This window comes from Chiloscyllium punctatum, chromosome 12 (assembly GCF_047496795.1).
Source record: "Chiloscyllium punctatum isolate Juve2018m chromosome 12, sChiPun1.3, whole genome shotgun sequence".
Taxonomy (NCBI): Eukaryota; Metazoa; Chordata; class Chondrichthyes; order Orectolobiformes; family Hemiscylliidae; genus Chiloscyllium; species Chiloscyllium punctatum.
The window spans coordinates 22,496,334-22,523,406 of record NC_092750.1 but is presented as its reverse complement, the minus strand read 5'-3'; the positions used below and the strand labels follow the sequence as shown (position 1 = coordinate 22,523,406).

Below are 27,073 nucleotides of genomic sequence, written 5' to 3'. Positions count from 1 at the left end.
TCAATGACCTCAGAGGTTAACGTTTCAGAATTAGTTGACATCACTTAGGATGAAGAGAAGGAAAAGTTTCTTCTGTAATTTGAAGGGCTGTAAAACTTCAAAATTCCCCGAGGGCTGTCAACAGATTTCAGATCTACAGGAATCTAAAGGTTACGGGGTGAAGGGCAGGAAAGTGGAGTGGAGACAGGTTAGCCAGAAATGGGGAAGCAGAAATCAAAAGAGAGCCAAGACAAAACACCAAATTCTTTCACTGTCAGTCCAATGCCAAAAAAAGTTTCCACTTTATGCTGCGACTGGTTTTACGTGGTCAGAGTAGGAATCTCCCAAAAAGCCTGTGAGAAAGTCCACCTATTTATGTACGGTAGAATTCCGTGCCTTAGAATAGATGCAATTAGATAAGAGATGGAAGCAGTACATGTTTCTATTTGCTGACACAGAAGCAGATGCAAATTCCAAAATGCTGAGACTGCCCAAAGTGCAGATTGCTGACATTGTTGGTAGGAAATTGATCGCAAGGGTATTTATATTGATGCTGTTAACAGTTGAAATCCTCTTCTGCAGTTGTGACACAAGTCACCTGCTGGAGTTTGGACAGGAGTAGGGTTGGAGAATTTAGAAACAACTTTCCATCTGGTCATGCTGTCAGACAAAGCAAGGCAAAAATATAGACCAACCACATGCATTCATGTCGCAAAGCACAAGCCCAGTGGTCATTAAATTTCAAAATCAGTACAAACTGAAAGAGGCATTCAATGAAAAATAGGACCTACAGTTCACCTGGAATCCTAGTTAAAAATGTAAACACAGCATCTAATATTATTACTGGCAAAATTAGAATACCTCTCTAATGGCATTTTCAAAACATTTACTCACCCAGAAATACTTTAGACTGTAATTTATTTTCTAACCCCGACTAAAGCATGGTACAACTAAAATTTACAGGAGCTAAGATTTGCAAAATATGAATGTTCACTGCAAGGATGGAACTTAAAAATCAGCAGGTGACTATTTAACAGGTAAACTAGATCAACAAGAAAAAAATATATAGTCTCATTTGAAAGTTACTTTGATGCCAATATGCAGATTTTTTTCAGTAACTATTATGATGAGTCTAAATAACTTGCTTCAATAAAAACTAGCAAGGTGACATAAAATCCTTTTCTGAAAACCTGTCTTAAGTCTATTATGCAACCTCAATTAAGAATCTTTTGTTACATTCTTGCAGTTTATGGCAACCACTGGAGGATGTTACCTGAATAACAATCTTTTCGATACCATATTTGCATTTATGGCCCATATATGCATTTTCCCAACTGACAACATAGATTGGCATTTAAAAGAATCTCATTTATTTCAAAATGTCTCATTCACTGTTTATCTGGCTTCTAAGTGCGACATAGAAGGGATAGAGGTAAATGATGCAAATTTAAAATCACACACCAGTTTTGAAAACTTTAGAAATATATAGAGCCCCAAATTTTCCCAGCGCTGTCCTTTCACTTTCAAAACAACAATCCCATTTTCATTGGAATGATTTGCATGTCAATGGCAAGTAGTCTTTAACAGCAAAAAGCCTTAACAAGCTAAAGATCCCTACTTTGTTAGAAATTCTACAGTTTGCTCCCTAAACAGATGTTTTGCCAATATTGATAGATTTCATTTATGTTTGTGAAGAAACTATTTGAAACTGTTACTGATCATGAGGAAGAGTAAAAACTGGTTTCCTCCTTTCAACTTTATTTCCCTTGCTTCTTGCCGGAATACAACAGGTCTCAAGCTTTCTGGCAACTCACTTAATTGGCCGTGATTCAAATGTAAACTTGGACAGTACCTGCTATTCAAATGCAGGCATCATGGCAATATCCTTTAGAAAGGCACAAGGCTAACTGAGGTTGTTGGCTGTTGATGACACAGTCTCTGGTTTGCCATCATTAAGACATTGTTTACAAAAAAAAGGATTTTAATGAATTGATTTTTTAAAAAAAAATTGTAGGCCTAAATGATCACTCATTCTTTTAACAACACAAAAGAAAAAGAGGGCTTGCATTTACAAAGTGCCTGGAAATAGCCCCAAAGTCTTGCAAGGGGCATCACAATCAGTGGATAACGCAGAAGCATAGCTTTACTGGAGGCAGATCTTGTGTACAGCAATGTCCGACAACACCAGTGAGATAACGGCCATTTAATTTGTATCTTGGTGTTCACTGAGGGCTAAATATGGCTATGAAAACAGCAAGAACTGCCCTGCTCCACTCTGGTGTAGGAGAAATAATTCTTGGTTCTATTTCAGAGAGGGGCACAGCTATGGTCAGATAACCTGAACCTGCAATTCAGTTTTTATCTAACATTGGAAGAAATTTTTTTTAAAAAGTCACCAGATACCAGTCAAATAAACCTCATGTACTAAAAGAAGTACCCAAAAAAGTACATTCTACAACTTTCACTTAACTGTGGGAAACATTCGGTCAGGATTTACTGCTTTGCTGAAATGAGTGAGCTGGGTTCAGAAACCCAAGCAGCTGTTCCACTCCTGCAGCACACAAAGCAGAGATTGTAATTTGATAAAATGGGAAGTCAATCCCATGAACAAATGGGTGAAAAGGATTTGAGCTATAGGGAGAGGCCGAATAGGCTAGGGCCTTTTTCTATGGAGCATTGAAGATGGAGGTGGAGACTAATCTCTTATAGAGATTAAGTCATGGGAGGCATGGATTGGGTAAATAGCCTTTATCCTGAGTTTGGGGGGGGGGGGGGGGGGGGGGGCAGGCCACAAAGAGAGGACATAGGTTAAAAAAGGCACCCAAAAAAAATTGCAACTTTTTCATGCAGAGGGTGGTGCAGATATGGAGTGAGCTGCCAGACGAAGTGGTGGAGGTTGGTAAAATTACAACATCTAAAAGAGGTATCTGGATGGGTGCAGAAATAGGAAGGGTTTAAGCAGGATATGGGCCAAGTGCTGGCAAATGGGACTAGATTAAATTTAGGATATCTGGTCGGCATGGAGGAGTTGGATTGAAGGGTCTGTTTCCATACTGTACATCTCTAACTCTAGAATAATTTTCAAAGTCACATTTCAATTTCAAAGTGGCACCATTGAGAAAATTATGCATATTATTCTTGGATGTTAGAATGACAGCAGTCATATCAACAAGTACACAAAAACTCAAATTACAACAAACTCAATGGTCACTTAATTACAAAGCATGATTAAACAGCAATCTTGAAAATTATGCAAATCTACTGGACTATTTGAAAGAGCAAGAGCAGCAAATAAAGTAGAAATAGTACATTTGTTACAAACAACTTGTATTTATATACAGCCTTTAAATGGATTAACATCATCCCAAGCTGCTTCACAACAGCATGATAAGGCAAAACATGCACCAAGCCACATAGGCAGATGGCCAAAGCTTGGTTGAAGAGCTAGTCCTGGAGGAAATTAAGATAGAAAGCTAGGTAAGGAAAGGTTTGCAGAGTTGTGGGTGTAGGCAGCTGAAAACATGGCCACCAATTATGGACAACTAAAAAACCAGAGACAGAGACATTCACGATACCAGAATTAGAGTGCAGGTATCTTGGAAAGTTGTTGGGTCATGGGAGATGAGAGAGTTAGGGAAGAGGGCAAGCAAAGAAGAATTTTAAAATCAAGGCACAGCTTAATTCGGAGCCAGTACAGGTTAACAAGCACAGGGCAGCTGGGTGAATGCTATTTAGTGCAAATTAGGACACAGGAAGCAGAACTGTATTTGCCCTGAAATTAACAGGATGGAATGTTGGATACTGTCCACAAAAGGTGTAATAAAATAGTCAAAGTCAAAGTCAAGGTTAAAATAAAGATGTGGATGGTGGTTTCAGAAACCAGAGAAACAGTGGAGATATTACAGAAGTGAAACAGACCAGCTGTGCAATACTGTAAATATGGTTGAAAGCTCAATTTTGAATCAAGGTACGAAATTAAGATTCCAAAAGAGTCTGGTTCAGTCTCAGTTGCCAGGAATACTGATGAAAAAGGTGCCTATGGGAGAAACTTTTAGCTGAAAACAGTTTCTGCTTATCCAGGTCTGATTATCAACCTGAAAACAGACTGTGGAGGGGTGTAGAGCGAGGTCGTGGTGAGGTAAAACTGGGCATCACCACATGTGGAAACTGATGTGTTCTCTGATGCTGCTACCAAGGGGCACCATGCAGGCGAGAACTAGAATAAATTCAATGATAAATCCTTGGGACAAAGTTAACAGGGAAGGTAATACAGTGGATAATCCAATTTTCCTTCCTGATGGAAAACACTATAGAAAGGAAGGATTAAACTCATTTACAAGGAGTTTATTACCCATAAGTTACCTCCAAAAAAAACTCAAGAATCCAGTAAACTATACATTCAACTACAGAGGAACTGCGATTATCTGGCATTCAATGATCCGAACATCGGATTATCTGGCAAGATCGCAAAGTCCCGATGCTTGGCTAAACTATATTATCTAGCATTTAATTAACCAAATGAATTACTCCCCACCAGTGTTCTCTGTATTTACAAAAAAGCAATTTCCTGCAGTATTTCACTGTATATTTGTTCCTTTGTGCATTTCTATCCTTAATCCACAATGTAAAAAAAAAATCCATCTAATCATTAGCTGGAAAGTTTGATTTTTTTTAAAATGTGTTTCAGTTCTACACTCTGTTTTGGTCATCCAAAATGTTCAACGTGGTAAATAAGTTAACTATGGTCAGGTAGCGAAACATAATTAGTTAGATAAATTTTCCTCTCTCCAATTTTATTTTCTGACTGAAATTACAAAAGGAGAAAAAAAAACCATGTCACAAAAACAGATAAACTTATATTTCTTCTGCTTACAAAAGCTGCTTTAGAAATCAGCTCAAGTACAAGGCTGATTTTGCTAAACCATGCTCCACAACATCAGAAAATAGATTGCAGGAATGCCATGCAGATCAAAATGCTATAACTATTTAAGCACGGATCAATTGCTCTGACCTGTTTATACATCTTTCCTTTTTCTAGACTGTTGATCTTATCCCACTGCAGTACACCAGTATCATCCAATCTTCTGAAAGGTCTAGGAAATAAAATAGATCATTATTCAGTCACTAATTAGAAAGTCTGAGAGTCTTAATAACAGAGGCAACCCTAAAAAAGTAGTCAGATACAAAATCATAGACAAAATGCATGTTTATACTATGGTCTTAATTTCAGAAAAGTATTTTCTTCTCAATTTTGTGAAGGCGGCTTGTTTGATTCCTTCCATGTTTACCTCTCAGTCCCCTTGGCCCACAAACCTCATTCCTGATGAAGGGCTTATGCTCAAAACATCAACTCTCCTGCTCCTCGGATGCTGTCTGACTGGCTGTGCTTTTCCAGCACCACTCTGACTCTTACCTTGTTTCACAGAAGAAAGCCACATGAATAGAATTGAAACTAATGAGTGGAGAGATGCACATTACAGAATATATTACTATTCTGTCCACCTGGGTTTTAAAATCGATCTACAACTTTAGGATCACAAGTAATCCCCCTTTACTGCCAATGCCTCTCTATGCACACAACTATTCCATTAAAAAAGCTGACACAAGTCAGATATTTTCTGAAAACTGACTTTAGTGGAAAATCGCATTACTCGTGAAGAGTTGCAAATTGCAACTATTTCTTATTATTCTCTTTTCCCTTCATACTTACAAAGCTACTTACTTGCGTTTATCCGTAAAGAAACTCGGCTTATCAGCTTGGACGATCACCAAGTCAAAGAGATCCCGCCAGTCCTTTCCTACCATGTATTTCATTCCTTTATCACTGTAAAAAGTACATGTGAAAGATATTTGTGCAATACTTGAACATATTGCCACACTTATGATGTGCATTAAGAAATAAAAAGAAAACCAGATCAATCCTGACAGATGGGTGGGTGACAGGGTGATACATCAGATTTAATTTCTTTATTTTTCTGTTGCAGCTTGGTACAACCGAGAAGCTAACTTGGCCATTTTAGTTGAGGCAGCATACATATATGAAAAACAGTTTTTTTTCCCATTTCAATTTAAAATACTTAGATTCTATAAATCTACAACAAATTCAGAAGTACACTTCAAATCTAAAGATTCGTCATTCATCGCCTTCACCAAGCTGCTCAGAGAAGCAGAACAAAAGTCTAGTGAGAGTTTCTCTTTAATAGGTCACCCCTTTTATAAAAAGCTGTAACTTTGTGATATAAAGTTGAGAAGTTTTGAGTAAAAAAAAAGGGCAATTCTAATATCACCTAGCATCCCTGAAATAGATCATCTCGTCTGTTAGGACCAGGAAAGGAGTGGAAAAAATCAGTTCTCGTCTTTTTGACAACTCCTTGGTGGGTTGCAACAATTTTTAAAATTTCTTTTGTGCTGCTAAACAAAACAGTTTGCTAGAAAATGAAAAAGGTAAAAGAAGAAACAAGTTGTATTACCAACCAACCCAGAGAAAAAAAAAAGTCACTCTAAACAATAACCCATTCTTTCTCCATTGAGGCGGCCAGACTAGGCTGTGTTTCTAGCATTTCCATTTTTATTTCAGCTTTCCAAATCCAACAGTGCTCTGCTTTTGCAGCTTCCCAGAGAGCTGGCTAGCCCACCAAAATAATGGTGTCAATGCCTTGGGTTAGACGCCTCCAGAGTAATGTGACCAAAATGGTATTTACAGACTTCACCAGAGAGGAATAAAATTCCAGACACAAGTGTCCCCCCACAATGAAACCTCACCAAGTAGTCCAATAGAGAGATAAATTCTGGTGGAGTTCTCCGTACCAGGGATTCCATTGCCAATAATTAAATCGCTTCAAATGCTAATTTCGAAGGTAACGTACTTATTTCCTTCTAAAGTAACTTTTCAGGAATGTCACCAACAGATAAAACTTTAATTTTTCATTCATGACTTCAATACTAAACTGGTGAACATAAAAACAAAATAAAAGTGTGGAAGCTATCGTGTCAAAACATCTGACCAACTAACTGCTGTACTTAATTTTTGAACCTCATTTAAAAGTCTTGCTTTTCCCTCAATATTGAGCCATCTGTTGCTGACCACTGAGGAAAGACACTGGTTCTAAACTGAATCCAGTTTTTAGCCGGATCATTCATAATTTCCAGCTGTGTTGTGGAATTCATTTCATATCATACTCAGACTCATGTGATCTTGGTATATAACTCTGGTTCAGGAGAGCAGTGGCATCTTGGAAAAAGGATGGTTGCAACAGCTGAAAATAATACAAAGCTTAGATAACCAAAATTACCACTTACACAAAGTTGAAGGGACTATTGGTTATAAGAAAGAGCTTTTTTCCATTATTAACCAGCCGGTTTAGGACAGCGTATATTTCATCACCATGAAGGATGTACTTCTCTGAATGGGAAGAAGGAAAGGAATCATTACTCTATTTCAATACTAATAGAGTTTGAATTGATTCAAAAACAAATTCTTGATGCACCTTCTCATTTAGCATTTTGCTGACACCATTAGGTTGAGACAGTTAACCTTTTTGGTGAAACTCACCTATTATTTTCTCAAATCAGTCTAATTAAAAAGATTATTGTTTTCCCCCTCCATTATTTAACAAACCTGAAAAAATATTAACTCAGCAAACAAATGACAGATGACCATTCAGCTGGGAAGGACATGGGAAAGAAATTACAGGGGTTTAATTATAGGAACATGGCAACATACATTATGGAGGTCACCTTGAAGAGTGAAACTGGGCTGGATTTTCCTGGGGTTTGGGAGAATCCCAAGACCTTAAAATGGTGGACAGGACCTGGATACAGTAAACTTAGCCCCTTTACAACAGGGGACAGTTGTTGAAGGGCATGTTAGGGAATTGCAACATCTGCTGGACCAGTAAAACTGAATGCCAAGAACAAACATCAGATGTTCACTCCAGGAATGGTCTGAACCAGCACTGTGTCCCATAACTGCATAGGATAAATAAAATGCTCAGAAGCCAGATAAAGAAATGTGAAATTGTCAAACTGATAAAAAGAACTTAAATCTCTTGTTCGTTAAATACAAAAAGATAAATTTTGTATTATGTCTCGGTTTGTAAAAAAAAAGCCATTAGTTCCACTAGCTCATTATTGCCAGCCCTCAGGTTTAATTTTCTGTTAGCATTGGTACTCTGACTGGTTCTACCTCCTATCATTAGCACAGTTTTGGCAGCAGGGAGGCTGTGAAGTCTGTTTTATTGGCACTTACATGAGGCTCTGCTGTCTTTGATGTGGCCTTATGAATACAAACTTCTTTTTTTCCAAATCTATAGTGTAGTTAGAGGGATCAGTGCATGGTGGAAACTCAGAGTTGGCATAGAGTATGCAAGGGAAAAAGCTAGTGGGTGGCGTGTGCCTGGGTTGGCACTCAATAGGCAGATGGGCTATAGAGGATTTGGATGGAGTGCATGGGGGGTGTAGTTATAGTACAGTGTGTCAGAGATCATGATTGGAAAAGGATGGCACTTGAGGAGTGGATTAGTAAGGGCAGAAGGACATCACTTTTTTGCAACTGGTTGAAGTCCTGCAGCATCAAGCTGCTTCAGCAGCTGGCAGCAATGTGCCACCTCTGAACCTTTCCCAGGTTGGCTGTCCTGACTCCACCACACAAGTGCCCAACTCCACAATGAAAACTTTGACAACCAAAGGAAACCAGACATGGACATGCAAAACCAGGAGCTTTCCCTAACTCCCACTAATAGCCTCAAAAGATGAAAATCCAGCCCAAATCAGAGAGAGAGAGAGAGAGAATTAGCTTGATTACTGAAGATTAATTGCTTATTCTTTAGATCAGCAGGATCTTAAAATGGTAGATTTGCACACTTAAATCGCATAATTGAGCATCTCACATCAGAGATAGCTATTTTCTCTAGGAGACCAGAGATATAGTACTAAATATTAGTGACTCACCTAGGTCCTGTTCAATCCAATTGTACATCATTCCTTTAACATGGACACTAGTTACAGCATCCTGAAAGGAAAGAAGGAGGGAACAAGGAAGTAGTTGTAAATTAAGGTTTTTATAAAAAATTGTCTCCATAAAATTTTTGTTGTTCCTATCCAGTAGTAATTAATGCTTTAGGAAATTCAGTACACCCATGAAAAGATTGTTCTTCATAATGTTAAATCACACTTGCAAAACTTCTGCATTTCCACATCTTAGTTCAATTTTTCTTTCCTAACTGTATGTATTTATGGATACACCAAGTGGGTGGAATGGATAATGTCTTTGCCCCTTTTATTTAAGGAAACACCTCGGGCTACATTTCGGATGAAGTACTGCAGATTGAAAGACGCAACTGATGGCAGCCAGCCTCACAAATCTAAATCCACTCTGGCAGTAGCTCAGGCTTTTGGATGGGAGCACTCAATTAGGAACACCATGAAAAACACTCCAGTTTGTTGCAGCTTCTTACGATGCCTTTTTTGCATCCTTTAGAATATTTACTAGAGAAATTTCAGTGTGTGTAAATCATCTCAACAACTTCAAATAAAACCAAACAGTATTTGACAAGATAGGCTGATATAAATCAAAGTTGGATTTAAAGTAACACTGAAATGTGGAAGCACTATGCAATCACTGATTCCCAGGAAGTAGATCTCTGCATTGCCTCAGATCTGACCAGACTTCCGAGAGAGGTTAACATTGGACTGAATATTTGACTGTTCTACATTGAACTACCACAAGACATAGAAGCAGAATTAGGCCATTTGGTCCATCAAGTCTGCTCTGCCATTCGATCATGGCTGATACATTTTTCAACCCCATTTTCCTGCTTTCTCCCAATAACTCTAATCCCCTTACCAATCAAAGAACACCTCTCCTATCTAAAATACACTTGAGTTGGCCAATACTACCTAGTCTGATGTGCAATCCATTCAATGTAGAATCTATAAAGGTTTAAGAGTCACAAATGAAAATAGAACAACTGCAAATATAACACGGTTTGCTACCTCAGCGTTAAAGAGTAACAGACTATAAATAGAATTTATTTTGGCTTCTATCTAGTGATAACTTTCGATTATTGACCTGCAAGTGAAGCACTGCTGTTAAGATGCAATGTTAAATTTATCTAAACTTGTTGGGTTTATTTTGCTGCCATGAGAAACAGAAATCTGATGTTTAAGTTCAACCATGCAGAAGGGTTATATACATACCTGGTGTATTATTAACTGACAAATGGAGGCTTTATAATGAAAAGCCTATCTTTATCAAATTTCACCTTTATAAAAAGAACAAATTGCACAGAAAAGCTAATCTCTTCTAGTGTTTGCAGTTACAAAACAAACATCCAAGTAGCATTGGTTGCCCTATTAAGTTAAGTATCCTGGCAAGTCCCAATTATTATTGTGATGCAGATTAACCTGGAGTGAGGTTAGAACTTACGCTCACATCTCTGAAGAGATGAACCGGATCATATTCGATGTTGTTTTTAATAAAGTAGTCATTCACACAAGAAAGAAGGGTCATTTCAGGAAGAGAAAAAACATCCATGAACTGTTTCATAGTAGGACCCTAAAAAAAAAAGTATAAAAACACAGATGTACATCAAAACAGAAAAAATGTTCACAAAGCTCCTGAGAATATATTAGACTATTCAACATTTTTCCAAGATAAAAAGTGCTTTTAAGATTAACTCATTGGACAAGAAAAGGGGTGCTAGAAGCCTAAGTTACACAGAACTGTGCCTGCTACAAACCCACCAGTCACTATTTTGACAAGGGCCTTTATAAGGGTGATTTCGATACTGTATGGGGACCCTGTGATATACACTGGCAAAAATCAATTTTAAAACAGAGAGAGAGAGAGCAATCCATCTCATCTTCATGATAAACTTCATTTATGCTCAAAACTGAACAACCCAGTTTTTAATTTAAACATATTACTCTCCAATTTAACATAAAATGCTACCTTTATTACCTCACTTCAAGGGAGAAGACCTTACAACATGATTACTAATTCATTCTGTCTCATTGCACAAGATTAAAATAGTTCAAATAAAACAAAAGAACTGTGGATACTGGAGATCTGAAACAAAAACTGCTGGGAAACTCAGCAGTTTTGGCAGCACCTGTGGAGAGAAAGTAGAGTTAAGTGTTTCTAGTTCAGTGACTCTTCATCAGAACTCAGACCGCAGAACAGTTCTGATGACTATTCAATCCCAAGTCTTTCATGATTATTGCATTACTTTCATTTCATGCTCTAACAATGATTTATACTCTGTCCAACACCAATGATAATTAAATACTCCCACCAATATTTTTTGTCCATTATAATTTCTTTGCTCCACCCATTGTTACTCTACATCTTGATTTGCTTGGCTAATTTACTTGTTTTCTTCTGCCTTCATCTCATCCTGTAAATATTAGGGCTACTCTGTCTAGGTTGTATATGCTTGTCAAATAAGTCAAGAAACTTGAAGCATTTAGTTTCCAATCTGTGTTTTCCCTGCAATCAAAAGTAGTGTTACTGGATCAAACTCCATTGTCTCCACTTTTAGCATTAATTTGCCCATTTATATTTCCCTATCTGTAATTGCCCAGAGGATGGTTAAGAGTCTGGAGTCACATGTAGGCCAGACTAGATAATAGTGGTAGATTTCCTTACCTAAAAAGAAAATTAGTGAACCACTCTGTTTTCTGAAGTCAATGACCAGTTCCTTCAATTTGCTAATGTCGAGGGAGAGATTATGATCGTTACACCACATCACGTTTTTGCTGTGTTCTGGCTCATTATTGTAGGCTGGATCACAAACAGTAGTAGTGGCATCAGCAACCTTGTAGATGGAGTTAGGATAAAATTTAGCCCCACAGACATGAGTGTACATGGAGCATAATAAGGGGTTGAGTATACAGTCTAGTGGGGCAATTGACAGTGGTCACATGGTCACCATTAGGTCGGATTTTCATTCCAGGTATTCAGTAAATTTAAATTGCACCACCTGTCATGGTGGATTTGAACCCATGACCCTAGAAGTTAACCTATACCTCTGGATTACCATTCCTGTGACAACAGGACCGTACCACCATCTCTCCCCGATCACATAAATGACATTTATTCATAATGAAAGGAAGTTAGAGAGTCTTTACTTTGGTTGTGATTTGGTTTTATATTCTAGAAGAGGCACAACAAGGTCTGACAGATTGTTCAAGCATGCTTGAACAAAAAGTCAAACTTTTCAATGAGGATGTCTCATGTATAACTGATCTTTTTGGCAATAATTTGCAAGTTGGATCAAACGAGACTTCAGTTACCATTTCTCTTCATTTTAAAGACAGAGTTCTATGATAATCATCACCACTGGAGTCCCACAAGGCTGCATACTCAGCCCCTTACTTTGCTCCCTGTACACTCATGACTGTGGGGCCAAATTTTATCGTAACTCCAAGGTCGCTGATAACACCACCGTTGGAGGCCAGATCGCAAACAATGATGAGCCAGAACACAGCAAAGAGATGACATGGTGTAATCTCTCCCTCAACATCAGCAAACTGAAGGAGCTGGTCATTGACTTCAGGAAACAGAGTGGAGGGCACACCCTTGTCTACATCACTGGTACTGAGGTGAAGATAGTTGAGAGTGTCAAGTTCCTAAGAATGATGATCACCAATCTGTCCTGATTCACCCACACTGATGCAATGGAGAAGAAGCAGGACAAGAACGAATGGAGGACGATGAGGACAATATCACCAACACCACTTCCTCAGGAGGCGAAAGAAATTCAACATGTCTGTAAAGACGCTTACCAATTTTTATAGATGCACTATAGAAAGCATCATTGCTTGATATGGCAACTGCTCTGCCCAGGAACATTAGAAACTACAGAGAGTGGTGAACGTAGCCCAATCCATCATGCAAACCAACCTTCCATCTATTGACTCCATCTGTACTGCCCACTGCCCCAGGAAAGCAGCCAACATAATCAGGGGACCCCTGACACCTTGGTTATCATCTCTTCCATCAGGCAGAAGATACAAAATGCTTAACACAAATGTTCCCTGCTGTAGCTAAGCTTCTGAATGGACCTCTTATTTTAAACTTAATATTGATCTCTCTTTGTGCTCCTTCTCTGCAGCTGTAACATTGCATCCCTTGCTCTGTTCTATTACCCTAATGCACTTTGTATGGCATGATCTGACTGTATTGCACGCAAAACAAAAAAAACTTTTCACTGTACCCAGGTACATGCAACAATAATCAATCAAAACTATTGAATTGAAGGAGACAAACACCATTACATCGAATCCAGTTTACATGAAACCCAAAGGAATCAACCCATGTTTAATCTAAATTTCAACACCCACTCCATTTAGTGGATATTTGCCAATCAGTTGGCATTAATCCCAACGTCCAGATTCCACTTTAAACTGCAGAAATACCTGGTAACCTGCTTTTCTTGGAAAATAGCTCATCTTTATCATCTGTCCCTATTCACAAATTGTCTGAACTCTTCTACACATATGCTCAACAGCTGCTGAAGATTATAGCAATGTAGACCTTTACTAAATCTATTCTCTAACAATGAGTGAGTATGACCTTGTGTAGGAACACAATGTTCCATATTTAAACTTTACATGTAAACATACTGGTAATTACTGGTTCACAAAAGGGTGACATATTTTTAAAAAATATATTTTGTGAAAATACCAGATGATAAATAAGCCCAGGTCTACAAAGTTGAAATAAAAAACCTGGTGACATCCAAGCTGCCAAAATGTTTATTACAACTGCTATTTACAGCAAAGCATTCGGTTTGAGTCTACTCTGGCTGCCAGGAAATGTCAGAGACTGAGGACAAAATAATGGTCCGCTGTTCAACAAAGCACTTGGTCTGTAGTGCTGAATGGAGTGAAGTGGCTTGTTTTCTCTTCTTCCTTTTCCACCTAGACAAGATACCAATCTCAGCCAGGTTAAACAGAGGAAAAAAAAAAGGTATAGAAGCTGAACATCGTCCTGCTCAGCAACAGAAAAACAAAAATCAATATGGATTAGTCTCTCTAAATCTGTCCAAATAATGACAGTGTTGACTGGACTGCAATTCTTCTCTCCCTACTACAACAGTCTTATCAAATCATAAAAGCATGAAACAGAGGACTGGATTCAAATAGAATGGGGAGAATGTGTTTTATTAAAAGAAAGCAAGAGCAGTACACAAAAACATTGCACGTGCAGTCAGAAAGGTCATCAACACTTTCTAATTTTCATCTCAGCTATTAAAGTAGTACATGTCCAAATGCTGCAAGACCCAGGCAATATCCAGGCTTGGGCTGAAAACTGGAAAGTAACATTCACGTCACAGAAATATCAAGCAATCACCATCTGCAATAAGACAGCATCTAAATCATTGCCTCTTGATGTTCAATGGCTTTACCGTCACCAAATTCCCCCACTATTAACATCCTGGTGGGGGGGGGGTTACCACAAACAGTGAACTCCAGTTTCCTCATTTCCCCTCCCCCACCTTGTCTCAGTCAAATCCCCTCGAACTCAGCACCACCTTCCTAACCTGCAATCTTCTTCCTGACCTCTCCGTCCCCACCCCACTCCGGCCAATCACCCTCACCTTGACCTCCTTCCACCTATTGCATTCCCAACGCCCCTCCCCCAAGTCCCTCCTCCCTACCTTTTATCTTAGCCTGCTGGACACTTTCCTCATTCCTGAAGAAGGGCTTATGCCCGAAACATCGATTCTCCTTTCCTTGGATGCTGCCTGACCTGCTGCGCTTTTCCAGCAACACATTTTCAGCTCTTACCACAAACACAGTGGCTACAAAAGCAGGGCAGAAGCTAGAAATACTGCGGCCAGTAACTCAATTCCTGACTCCAAAACCTGTCCACCATCTACAAAGGCACAAGACAGGGGTGTGATACAAGATTCCCCACTTGCCTGGATTAATTGGGGGAGGAGATACCCTAATTGTATTATCACTGGACCACGAATCCAGAGACCCACTTAATCTTTTGACAACCTGGGTTTGAATTCCATCACAACAGACAGTAGAATTTTAATTCAACTAAAACTAAATCTAGAATGACAAATGTGAATCTCTTGCTGATTGTCAGAAAAAAACCCATCTGGTTCACTAACATCCTTCAGAGAAGGAAAGTACTGTTCTTACCTGGTCTGACCTACATGCGACTCCAGATCAATTGCAATGGACTCTTAACTGCCCTGAAGGATGGGCCCAGTCAATGATACCCACATCCCATGAATGAAGCTTGATACCATGCCGGACAAAAACAGCCAATTTAGTTGGCACCATATCCACTTCCTCCATCACTGACACGGAGGCTGTAGTACATAAAATCTACAAGATACACTTTAGGAACTCGGAAGCTCCTTATGTAGCACCTTCCAAACCTATCATCATTCCCATCTAGAAAAGATAAGGGTAGCAGTGCATAGGAATATCACCAGCTGCAAGTTCTCCTCCAAGCCATTTATCACACTGATTATGATAACATATTGTTGATTGTCATTAGATCAAGATCCTGGTATCCCCTCCCTAACGGCATTGTGGGTCTATCTATAGCAGTTAAAGGCAGCAACTCATCACCATTTTCTTAAGGGCAACAAGAGACAGGCAATAAATGAAGGCCCATCCAGCACTGCCCACTTCCAAGCGTGAATGAAAAAAAAAATCAGACACCAATGATTGCAATATGCTGTTACATTTTCTCATTCTCTTACAACAGGCTGAAGTTTCTTGAATGAAATTGGTGCTTGAAATTACAGTCTCACAATACAGAACATTCTTAGAATATTATTATGAATGTATTTCTAGTTTTCAGGAGAACTTGAAGTTGAAACAAGTTGGAGGAAGTCCTTCTCTATTTTGACCTCCCACTTTCAACCTATTTCTGTTTATTAAATTAGTTTCAAATCATCTAAGCAACCAATGATTTTCTCTTGGAACTCTGCCTCAGCAGACACCAAATGGGCCCTTCATATGTCTTCCATAAACTCAGAATCCTTTTGGAGACAAAGGGTGATTAGTATATTGATTAAACATCTGGTGCATAGGTTTTACACCTCAAGAATTTGAGGCAGCTAGTGTCTTGGAGTTTGAATGACTCATTCGATTTGATTCTACCCTTAGATTAGATTCAGCAAATCGCATGGAGCCAGTTTGGAATGTTCCATTTGATTGTGATAGGGAGAATGGTTTCAATTCACACAAGAGATCAGATGACCCTCATGCAGAAATCTGTTATAGCATTTTGTGTTCCATTTTAAAATATTTTTTTAAAGTTTACACTTCAGAATATACTGAGCAACAACATTACTAAAAATGGAAACATGATAAAGTGGTGCAAACAAGTGAAATTTTATCATAGGTCTTATCAAAACATCACAACGATAAACTACACTCTAAACTTGCAGAGGAAAGTGTTTTTCAAGAAGTCTTAGTCCGATCTTTCCTACTGTAGCAATTGTTTTTATATTAACCAGCACCTATAGGTGTGTGCATCAGTTGATCAAATATCCTAGATAATCAATGTAAAAATACACATTAAGTAATAGAAACAGTACAGGAGGTATACACAATTATTTATGCTATAAATATAAATAATGCAACTTTGCCTTAAATAAAAATTACCAGGGACAGACAGGCATCTCACTCGCACCCTCAACTGATTATCAGACATCACGGTATTTAAGGAGAAATGGCCTCGAATTCAATCACCTGTTGATATTTTGTGTGGCAGTTTGATTAATATATTTACATGGAGGCAAATAAACTATAATAATTGAACAGAATACAATAAACTTTCAGTATTAGAGGTAAATAAGTTTGTTTTATCTGGCACTCTCAACCGGAAAAGTTTGCTGTACTACATTTTGCCAGGATAACTATTGGAGACAAACAGGAGGCTGAAAGAACAAACAGCAAGCCAGGCAGCATCAGGAGAGGTTAATGTTTTGGGTGTAACCCTTCTTCAGAGGGTTACACCCAAAATGTTGTCTTCTCCACCTCCTGATGCTACCTGGCTTGCTGCATTCTTCCAGCCTCCTGCTCAGCTACCTTGAATTCCAGCATCTGCAGTTTTTTTTGTCTCTAACCAAGGATAGAGAATGGGCCAAGGCAGCAGATACTCCTCGGCCTTCATTCAATAATTTCTCACTTGGTCACAAAGTGCCAAGCTCTGGAATTTTCCCCACTTCACTGTTGGTCCAATCTTTTCCTCATCTTTGAATAAAGATGCAACCGAAATCAGAAGCTCAAGTACGAGGTAAAATGGAGAGGAAACAGAATCTACATTCTACTGCTTAATAATGAAACTTTTGCATATAATCACTGAGTTTTTTTTAAAAAAATGATTATATCAAAGAAAAAGTTACCTTGCCATAGAAATCACTCATTCTGTGTAAAGGAACATGTTGAGTGCCATCATACATTTGAAATACTTCCTCATCTGGTACTGGACTGAGTCCTCTGTAGGTAAGTATAAACCGAAGTAATTAATTCTGACAATTATAAAAGCATGTTGTCAAGGAAATAAATATGAAGGTGAAACTTTAAGAGTAAAAAGCAGGCCAAATAAATGCCATTTTAAAATAAAAACGGAATATTTCTGCCAATAGATAATTAGATAAAAATTTCATCATTACCTTTCCAAGAGGCAAATAAGAATAGATTTTTTTTTAAAAAGTTCAATAAATTTTCATAATAATGAACATTTTGTTAACTTTTTAAAAATTTATTCATGGAGTACAGGTGTCACTTAATGCAACATTTATTGCCCCATCCAAATGCCCAGTTAAAAGTCAATCATGTTGCTGTGGGTCTGCAGTCACATGTAGGTCAGACCAGGCAATGGGGGCAGATTTCCTTCCCTAAACAAAGAACTTACAACAATGTAAAAGAATGGTTAAATGGTTGCCATTAAGCCAGCTTTCTACCGAATTAAAATTTTAACTATCATGGTGGGATTTGAACCATACCTCCAGAATATCAACTTGGGGTTACAGATTACTAGTCCAATTACATCATCATTACACTTCTGCCTGTTTCTCGTGATGTTGATATACCAAAAATATTTTTTTATATAAAAAGGAAACGGAAATACACATTAATGACTGTAATCCAACATGAGCATTTTCACTTTTGGTGCACAAGCTGCCAATCTCATAAGAGAAAGATAAGCAAGTCCAATACATTCTATACAAATAGACTTATTACCACCAAGTCTAACTTTGTTTAACATAAAACTTCAACATAAATTTACATGGTTAAATGGTTGCCAAATATTCCAAACAAGGTACTTAACCATTACAACCAAACTTCTCCAAGTTTTCATGCAAGCTTGCCTAATCTTGGATTTAAATGCCTTGGTAGACTGGTATTCTTCCTGCATAATTAAGTGTGTGTTAAGTATTGTAGACCATCATACCTGTACACAGTTCCTAACTGGACATAGTGGAAAGCATCAATCTTCATTAGGAATCCCTGCCAAGGAAAAAAATATTTATTCATGTGCTGAACTGGTAACATCAGTGTGATAACCATTCAAGGCTCATGGGGATTTCGCTGCTCGTTGGATGCTGCCTGAACTGCTGTGCTCTTCCAGCACCACTAATCCAGTATTTGATTTTCAGCATCTGCAGTCATTGTTTTTACCTTACCGTTTTAACCTTCTTATAGAGTCTGTTGGTGAAGGGCAATGGCTTCCTACGTTGGAACTCATCATCTGAGCCCTTTACAAAGCAGACTATGAAGGACTTTGTGGTGTAGTGATAGTGTCCCTACCCCCCCTGCCCCCCAAAACCAGGAGGGCCAGGTTCAAATCCCTCCTGCTCCAGGCATGAGTAATAAGTAACTTAAAAAAAAAGTCACATTGCTTTGATGTTGCAAATGTTGCTCAGTCATGGGAGACTGTATTTCTGTGTATAAAGCAAAAAAAGGACAAAACAGATGGAGGGGAGGTTGTATGGTGCAGTGGTAGTTTCCCTGATTCAGACCCAGGAGGCTGGGGTTCAAATCACACCTATTCCAGAGACATGTAATAAATTGCAAAGTAGGATTTACATTGAAATGTTGTCAAGTTTATTCAGCTCAAAAGATTACCTAACAATGAATTTGCAATATTTACAAAAATGTATTAATGGAGAGCAGACCATGTGGTAAAGCAATGGTTTCTATTGTTTGAGATCAGTTTGAAATACAGAGGTACATTCATACCTTTTTTTAAAAAAAAAAATCACCTTGGTTACAATAGGATGCCTTCTCTATGGTTTCCTTTGGATAGGTTAGCTTGCCATTAAGCCATCAATGTGCCAATCTTTGAAGGAGCTGAGGAATGGCAAGAGGTTGCCTGTATTTCTGGTATACAAATAATCACTTGGCAGTACAGAATTGATGAGATGAAAAGCTTTGAAAGGAAGTCACCTTTTCAAGCAATTTTCAGCTGTCCTTGTTCATGTCCTTTTTTAAAAAAAGCAAACATCATATGCAGTTTGAATTTTTAAAAAAGTCAAGGAAGCAACTGGCTCATTTTCTAGAATGGCAATAAATCAATTAATTCAAACAAGCCACATTTCAACAGTTCAGTTATGTGATTTTAGGTATGTGATTTGTATTTTAAAATACCTTTTAATTTAGAATTTGGAGTTTGAACTAGTGGCAAGTGGGTTTTGATCGGTGTATGAAGGACTAATAATTAACATGTCAATCTTTTTACAACCATGATTTAAAATCAGTATGTGTCAGAGAGCAGCTGGTTGGGATACTCCTGGAATGATAAAATTATGTTGATATATTTAAAAATCCCATTATTAATCAGACAGTGGAATTGTTTTAAAAACATAATTAAAGCTTGCTACTGGTTCAGTAGAAGCAAAAAATTTTGATTTGGAAAAACAGAGTCTGGAATGCCTTTGGGGGAATGTTTGTAAAGGTCCTGTCTAGGGTAAGATGTAGGAACAATTCCTCCTGGAGAAATGAGATAGGTTCTCTCAGTGTAATGGTTCTAATTTGAAATGTCCAGATCAGAAGTGCTTTGTTAAGAAAGATGTAGGAGTTTATCTGAAGTTAAGAAAGTTTATGAATAGTCAAGGGATTGGCTCAAGGTCTCAAGACCAGGAATTATAAACTTATCAGTTTGGTAGTAAAAAGGGAATTCTCTCCCACTTCTACAGTTCTCATATTGGTGAAAGAAAAATTTGGTGCCAGGAACAGATGGGATTTTATCTTTGTGCTTCAAAATCTTTGAAGAGTGGCAGCCCGTAGAAGCTAGGGAAAGGCAAGGTTTTGTAAATTGGTTCAATTAAACTGCACATGAACAATAAAACATGGTCATGTCTAGCAGACAGGAATAATCACCTATCGAGCCAAGTCACTGGGGTAGCCATCTCTGGGATGTGGAAGTGCAAAAGGTTTCACTGGTCGCTCAGTCTAAATAGCCTTATCAAGACTGGACCACTGACAGTCAGCAGAGTATTGCAAGGGGAGGCTGGTGGAACCATTACAGCATGTTAAACTGTACACACGTTAGGCTCCTGAAGGAGTAGAAGGACGGATGGCAGACCAGTGGCAGTATCTGGAGAAACAGAGAGCAAAGGAACGGAATAAATGCATCCCCATTCTCACAGCTCCAGCTTGGATGTGACAGTCATGGAGTGGCAGCGGCAGAGGACTGTAACTAAAACCCCAGAGCATGTTTCAGAAACTCTAACCAATGTCAAGTATAATCAATGTTTCAAGAAAGGTACCAGAGTGTGACAACACTGTATGAACATGTGAAAAAACAAACACTTTTCACTGTATTTATATATGTGACAATAAATCTAAAAACAATTGGAGTTATATGCAAATAGCTTGACTTGCTGGAATGTTTTGGTATCTTCATTTCTGTTGCCTAATAAACGTCTGTTTTGATTTTAAACTGTTATCTCAGCATTTTGGCTTATTTCAGCAGAAGATCACCATACAGATTTTTCAAAAAGTAATCCATCAGGCCAGAGTACAGTCTGGGATCGGGTTTGTTCAGTAGTAACATGAGCTGGGATCATAACAATTCATGCCCAAAATATTTACATTAAAAAAGGAAGCAATAGAAAATGTTAAAACTCCTTACAGCAATATGCACACCTTTCAAAATTATATATTTCACAAAAACTGGATTGCTGGTTTACAGTTGGTCTCAATTTACTGGTATAGTCTGTCTTAAAGTAATAATGATGCACAAGTAGTAAATGAGACAGGAGGATTCAATCCACACCAAAAAGGGAACTTACTGTTCTGGCCCTGGACAACACACAGTTATGTAAACAGACAATAGACAAGGTACTCTTCCAAGTCACCTAATCCACCTAAAAATTGACATTTTGGTTAACCATCACTGAACAGGTTATCATTTCTTTTCATGCAGCGTAATGGTTGATCTATTTTGTGGCTCTTCTGTGGATAAAAAAAAAGTGTCTACTGCACCACAGTTGACCACACATATCCTGGAAAAGGAATAAATCAGGACATATGGTGTTTCTATGGTCAAGATCAAACTTTCAGCCTGTAAATTCATATAAGAAACAAAACAGAATGGATGCAATTCACAGTCACATGGATTACAGAGACATTACACAAGCTTCCAAATGAAATAGTTAAGCCTCAGTCACAGCAGATCCCAACATACGGAGACTGAGAAACAGATTCTGTTTAATACATTCACATGTAGACTCTACCACTTCAAAATATTTCAGACCCAATTAAAGAGTTTAATTAATAAGAGAAAACTTGGATTAGAAACAGAAAGAGACCACAAAAATATAAATGGAGGGAAATAAATAGAAACTGAGCCAAGATGAAATAATGGAAGGAGAGAAGAAATGAGAAACAGAATGCAAGATGGACAGAGGTAAAATAAAGGGGAAAACCAAAAAGAGGGAATGCATTTGGCCAGACTAAGAAATTAAGAGAAGACAAAGACGGAACAGGGGGTGGAAAATAGGACAGGGAACGACAAATGCAAGAGAAAAATTGAACAATAGCATACAATCCAGACTTTAAGCTAATTGGTAAAACCAAAACAATGTTAAAGAGCAATTAGAGCATGTAAATTTTGTTTTGCTCCTCATTTGGACTGGCTAGCCTTGCACTCCTGTATACATATACTCAACTTGATGGGGTATTATCTTCATGAATGAGGCTTCTGAATTCTATTAGGAGTTGGCGAACTGTGTATGAATATGTTCATATGGTATGACATGCAAGTAAGATAATTACATTTGGTTTGGAAGACTACATTTTGCATTTGTTAGCATACAATAAAAGACTTGTTAATGAAAACATTCAATTTCAAAAATAGGAAGTTGCATTTTACCTTCCGTACATCATAATGAAGGCCTCTGATAGCAAAGTTAGTTTGGTATTCATAGTTCTTTATTCCTTCTGGATACTAAAATGAATAATGGAGATAAATACAAGGTTCAAAGTCACAAACAAACAAACAGCACAACACCATCGTTTGCTTCATATTAGAAACTGAAGCATTTTTCTTTGGGTTTCAGAAGAGAGCACACAGCTTTATCTGTCAGCATTAAAAGCTTTTTAGTGTAACAATTTAGGTGCTTTATAATTAAATGCTTTAAGCCTACATTTGCTAGAAAGTAGCAAATTAATTTTAGCTAGTTGCTACTCTGTAGCAGAAGCACTGTACAACTAACGTAATAACCATCATTAGGGGGCCACCTCTAGCCATTAATTATTCTCCACATTGATCAATGGGAAATTATGCCTGACTACAATGGTGTCCTTATTCAATGCTCAGGTTTTAAAAAAAAGCATTATAAAAAGCAATTGTAAGCAAAAGGTTTAAAAAAAATCTCAAGATACACATCTTCACGTTAGAAAGGCAGATTAAATGATTCAGGTTTTTGCTTTTATATACAGTTGGAGATTACGGTGGGCCTTCCCTTTAGAAGTTGGAGTAGAAATCTATTTATTCAGAATAGTCCGAAATATCCTGCTTAAAAGTCTGCTGCTGTGTCTGACGTACCTGCTAGCCTAATATGCACCAATCAACCTCATCGTGCCATGGCCGAACACTTCAACTCCCCCTCCCACTCCGCTAAGGCCGTGCAGGTCCTGGGCCTCAAATCGCCACACATACCGCCTTGAGGAAGAACACCTCATCTTCCGCCTCAATCCTCCAACCCCATAGCATCATTGTGGATTTCACCAGTTTCCTCATTTCCCCTCCCACCACCTTATCCCAGACGCAACCTGCGAACTCAAGCACCGCCCTCATGACCTGTCCATCTTCCTTCCCACCTCTTACCCCCACCTCCATCTACTTATCGCACTCAGTTATCTCACCCTCAGCCACAACCCCCTCCCATTTATCTCACCACCCCCTTTGCTCACAGCCTCATTCCGGATGACGGCTTTTGCCAAAACGTTGGCTCTCCTGCTCCTCGGATGCTCCCTGATCTGCTGTGCTTTTCCAGCACCACACTCTCAACTCTAATCTCCAGCATCTGCAGGTCTTCATTTTCGCCTAGTCTAATATCCCAGTTCACTTCAGCTAACTCCATTTTCATGCTCACTTAGGACATCTTCGACCCTCTTCCCCCTTTCAAAACAAATCAGAATGTAAACTTCGAACGTACTACAGTGGCTGCTACCTAGGATGAAAGATCAAGTCAAATTCAATTTTATTTGTTATAACCCTGGATAATTCAGTTTTAATAGTAAGCATATGTACCATAAAACAAAAACCAAAAAAAAGTGTCTAATTTCCATTATCTGTTAACATGATTCATTATTTTATGAGTCAAATGTAATTTTAATAGCACTGAGCTTGAAGAATTTCTATAATTATTTTTAAAAGCAGCAAGTACCTTATATTGATCAACAAGTATTTCTCGTGCTGTACTGAAGATCATTGTGTGCAGCAAATTGGAATACTGCGCCAGAGTATAATCATAATCAAATCCATAAATTTCAATGTTCCCTAAATTAACCTCATTATTGGAATAGATGTTTGCAGGATTGAGGAGGTTGCAAATTCCTGGGGGAATGAGTTCTAGAAAAAAAAAAGTTGTAACAAATTAATTATGAAATTCTAAACAATTAAAACTGTAGCATTCTACTTTCACATAGTAAAATATCAGAACTATCACATCTCCAAAGTTACAAGGGTGAAAAAAAATTCTGCTAAATAGCCAATCCTATTAGCTTAGAATAAAGTAAAAGTTGCGTTAGGTATCAAATGAGAAAAGTGACCAACAGAAAACCAAAAAACCATACAAACATCTCTTCCTTTTTCTAAAAAGGAATTTACCTTTTACAAGATCAGCAACCACAAAGTGACTATTCAAACTACCAAATATTTTAAGCTTGTTTCTCTTCTTCACAAATAATCACTAGGTACAGCGAAGGTTAAATGAGCATGTTAAAATGATGCTGTGTGAATATTAAAGTATTTCAACTGTATTACATTGCTGCAATAAGTTTTCTGCATTATAATGATACGCAAGATGTTCAAGATGGAGGAGGACTTCAGAACAGAGGTAACTGGGGTAGCTGTAGACCATGTGTCAGAGCCTGCTGTGTCATCCAATAAAATCAGGTCTGATCTCCTGCCTCAAATCCATCTTCTTGCCCATTCCCATTAACCCTGGATTATCTGAAAAACCAAAAAGTCTATGTGAAAACCCCAACGTGTTCAGTGATACATTGGCTCACCAACACTTTAAGAGCAATTAAGATCTAGCCACCAATGCTCATAACCGGTGAAAGGAAAAGTACATTTTTTTAAAAAGCATCTACGTGTATCTGGGTTAGAGAATGCCTAAAAATTCCAAGCGAAGAACTCTTATCTCAATCCAAAAATTTATGAATCCTTACTCCAGAGGTTCTGCCCCCATTTTCCAGTAAATAAAAGCAAAATCCTGCAGTTGCTGGCATTTTGAAATTAAAACAAAAAAAAGGAGAAACTCAGTAAGGCTGGTGCTTAACAGAGAGAGAAAAAGAGTTAATGTTTCAAGACCAGTATGACTTCCCCTAATGCTACTTTTATCCTGTCAAACCTCTATTCAGAATACTGTTTGTTTATTTCAACGAGAGGACTTCTCATTCTTTTAAATTCCAGAGTTGAGACGGTCAATTTAAAATCAGCCCCTCACCATCTGCTGATTTTCACAGCCCACGAACCAGTTCAGTACAGTAGACATTTACTGTCCTCAAGGCAAGAACACCCTTCCTTAGAGTCCTTTGAGCAATGTTAGCCTCTATGTATTTTCTGACAAAATATTCAAGTCACGAATGATCTTTCATGCTGACCTTACATGAAAAATGTTTTGAATATTTTATTTCCCATTGCATCATTCAACATGTTTATTCACTCAAATCTTCCCTCACAATGTAAATTGTTTTTGTTGAGTATAAGTTTTTCAGAACTTAAACATACCACCCTCAAACAGAAATTTTATGATGATTACTTCCAAGGATTTTCCACTGAGATTACAAATTAAATACCAGATTAAAATTTGCTTTATTCTCTAGTTGTTCTACAATGTATTGCAGGAGCAGCTGTCATGGAATCATAATTTAAATAAACTAATCCTTATTTCAATTTCTCCAGCCTGTAAGAAGATTGTTTTCTTTTTCTTTCCAACTTTCATTAATTCTTGCTAATGCTCAGTCTAACAGATGAAAAACACTAATAGGAGTAGCCTAAAGAAACCAGCACAGAAGTGCTTTCTGAACCTTATCATTCCTGATTTGCAGCTCCTCAGATTCTACTTCCTGGGGTTCTGAACCAAGCCCTTTCTCACTGCATCTTAAAATGTTGTCATCCTTCATTATTAGAGCTACTCATCCTCCATTCCATTCTCCCAGACTTTGAAATCTTGCAATCTTTATTTTCCAACCTCAATTACCTTTTAATCACGTTACTGTCAATAGATAAAAATTACATTCTAGGTTACAACAACCAGCATGTAAAACCATGGCAGATGAAACCATGAACTGTTGCAACTTTTGCATCATTGAAATTTGCATGTGGAAAATTTGCAATGTCATGGATAGTTATAGAATATAGAACATAGAACAGTATAGCACAGAACAAGCCCTTCAGCCCACGATATTGTGCCGACCATTGATCTTCATGTAAGGTAAACCTAATGTACGCACCCTCAAATTTCTGTGACCATATACATGTCCAGCAGTCTCTTAAATATCCCCAATGACCTCACTTCCACAACTGCTGCTGGCAACGCATTCCATGCTCTCACAACTCTGTAAAGAATCCACCTCTGACATCCCTTCTATACTTTCCACCAAACAGCTTAAAACGATGACTCCTCATGTTAACAATTTCTGCCCAGGGAAAAAGTCTCTGGCTATCAACTATCTGTGCCTCTCATTATCTTGCACACCTCTCTTTCTTATTTTTTCCAATGAAAAAAGTCCGAGCTCAGTCAACCTCTCTTCGTAAGATAAGCCCTCCATTCCAGGCAGCATCCTGGAAAACCTCCTCTGAACCCTCTCCAAAGCATCCACATCTTTCCTATAATAGGGCGACCAGAACTGGACGCAGTATTCCAAGTGCGGTCTAACCAAAGTTTTATAGAGCTGCAACAAGATCTCACAGCTCCTCAACTCAATCCCCCTGTTAATGAAAGCCAAAACACCATATGCTTTCTTAACCCTGTCCACTTGGGTGGCAATTTTAAAAGGGATCTATGTACCTGCACACCAAAATCCCGCTGTTCCTCCACACTGCCAAGAATCCAGTCTTTAATCTTGTACTCAACTTTAAAATTTGACCTTCCAAAATGCATCACTTCACATTTATCTCTCAGCCCATCTCTGCATCCTGTCAATGTCCCACTGCAGCCTACACTGTCAACAACACCTCCAATCTTTGTGTCGTCTGCAAACTTGCTAACCCATCCTTCAATCTCCTCATCCAAGTCATTAATAAAAATTACAAAGAGTAGAGACCCAAGAACAGAGCCCTGTGGAACACCACTCACCACAGACTTCCAGGCAGAATACTTTCCTTCCACCACCACTCGCTGTCTTCTGTTGACCAACCAATTCTGTATCC

At 38.2% G+C, this 27,073-nt stretch overlaps 1 protein-coding gene across 1 annotated transcript in view; it reads right to left on the bottom strand.

Annotated features, from left to right (window-relative positions):
* The window catches only part of LOC140483693 (5'-nucleotidase domain-containing protein 2-like), a 64,074-nt gene that overhangs the window by 26,397 nt on the left and 10,604 nt on the right, over positions 1–27,073 (bottom strand). Inside the window, exons 2-10 of the mRNA XM_072582083.1 lie at positions 23,859–24,043; positions 22,340–22,414; positions 18,416–18,471; positions 17,364–17,457; positions 10,406–10,534; positions 8,929–8,989; positions 7,279–7,381; positions 5,702–5,803; positions 4,991–5,072 (exon numbers count right to left, since the gene is read on the bottom strand). Coding sequence (XP_072438184.1) covers positions 4,991–5,072; positions 5,702–5,803; positions 7,279–7,381; positions 8,929–8,989; positions 10,406–10,534; positions 17,364–17,457; positions 18,416–18,471; positions 22,340–22,414; positions 23,859–24,043 — 887 coding nt within the window. The remainder of the gene's footprint in view (positions 1–4,990; positions 5,073–5,701; positions 5,804–7,278; positions 7,382–8,928; positions 8,990–10,405; positions 10,535–17,363; positions 17,458–18,415; positions 18,472–22,339; positions 22,415–23,858; positions 24,044–27,073) is intronic.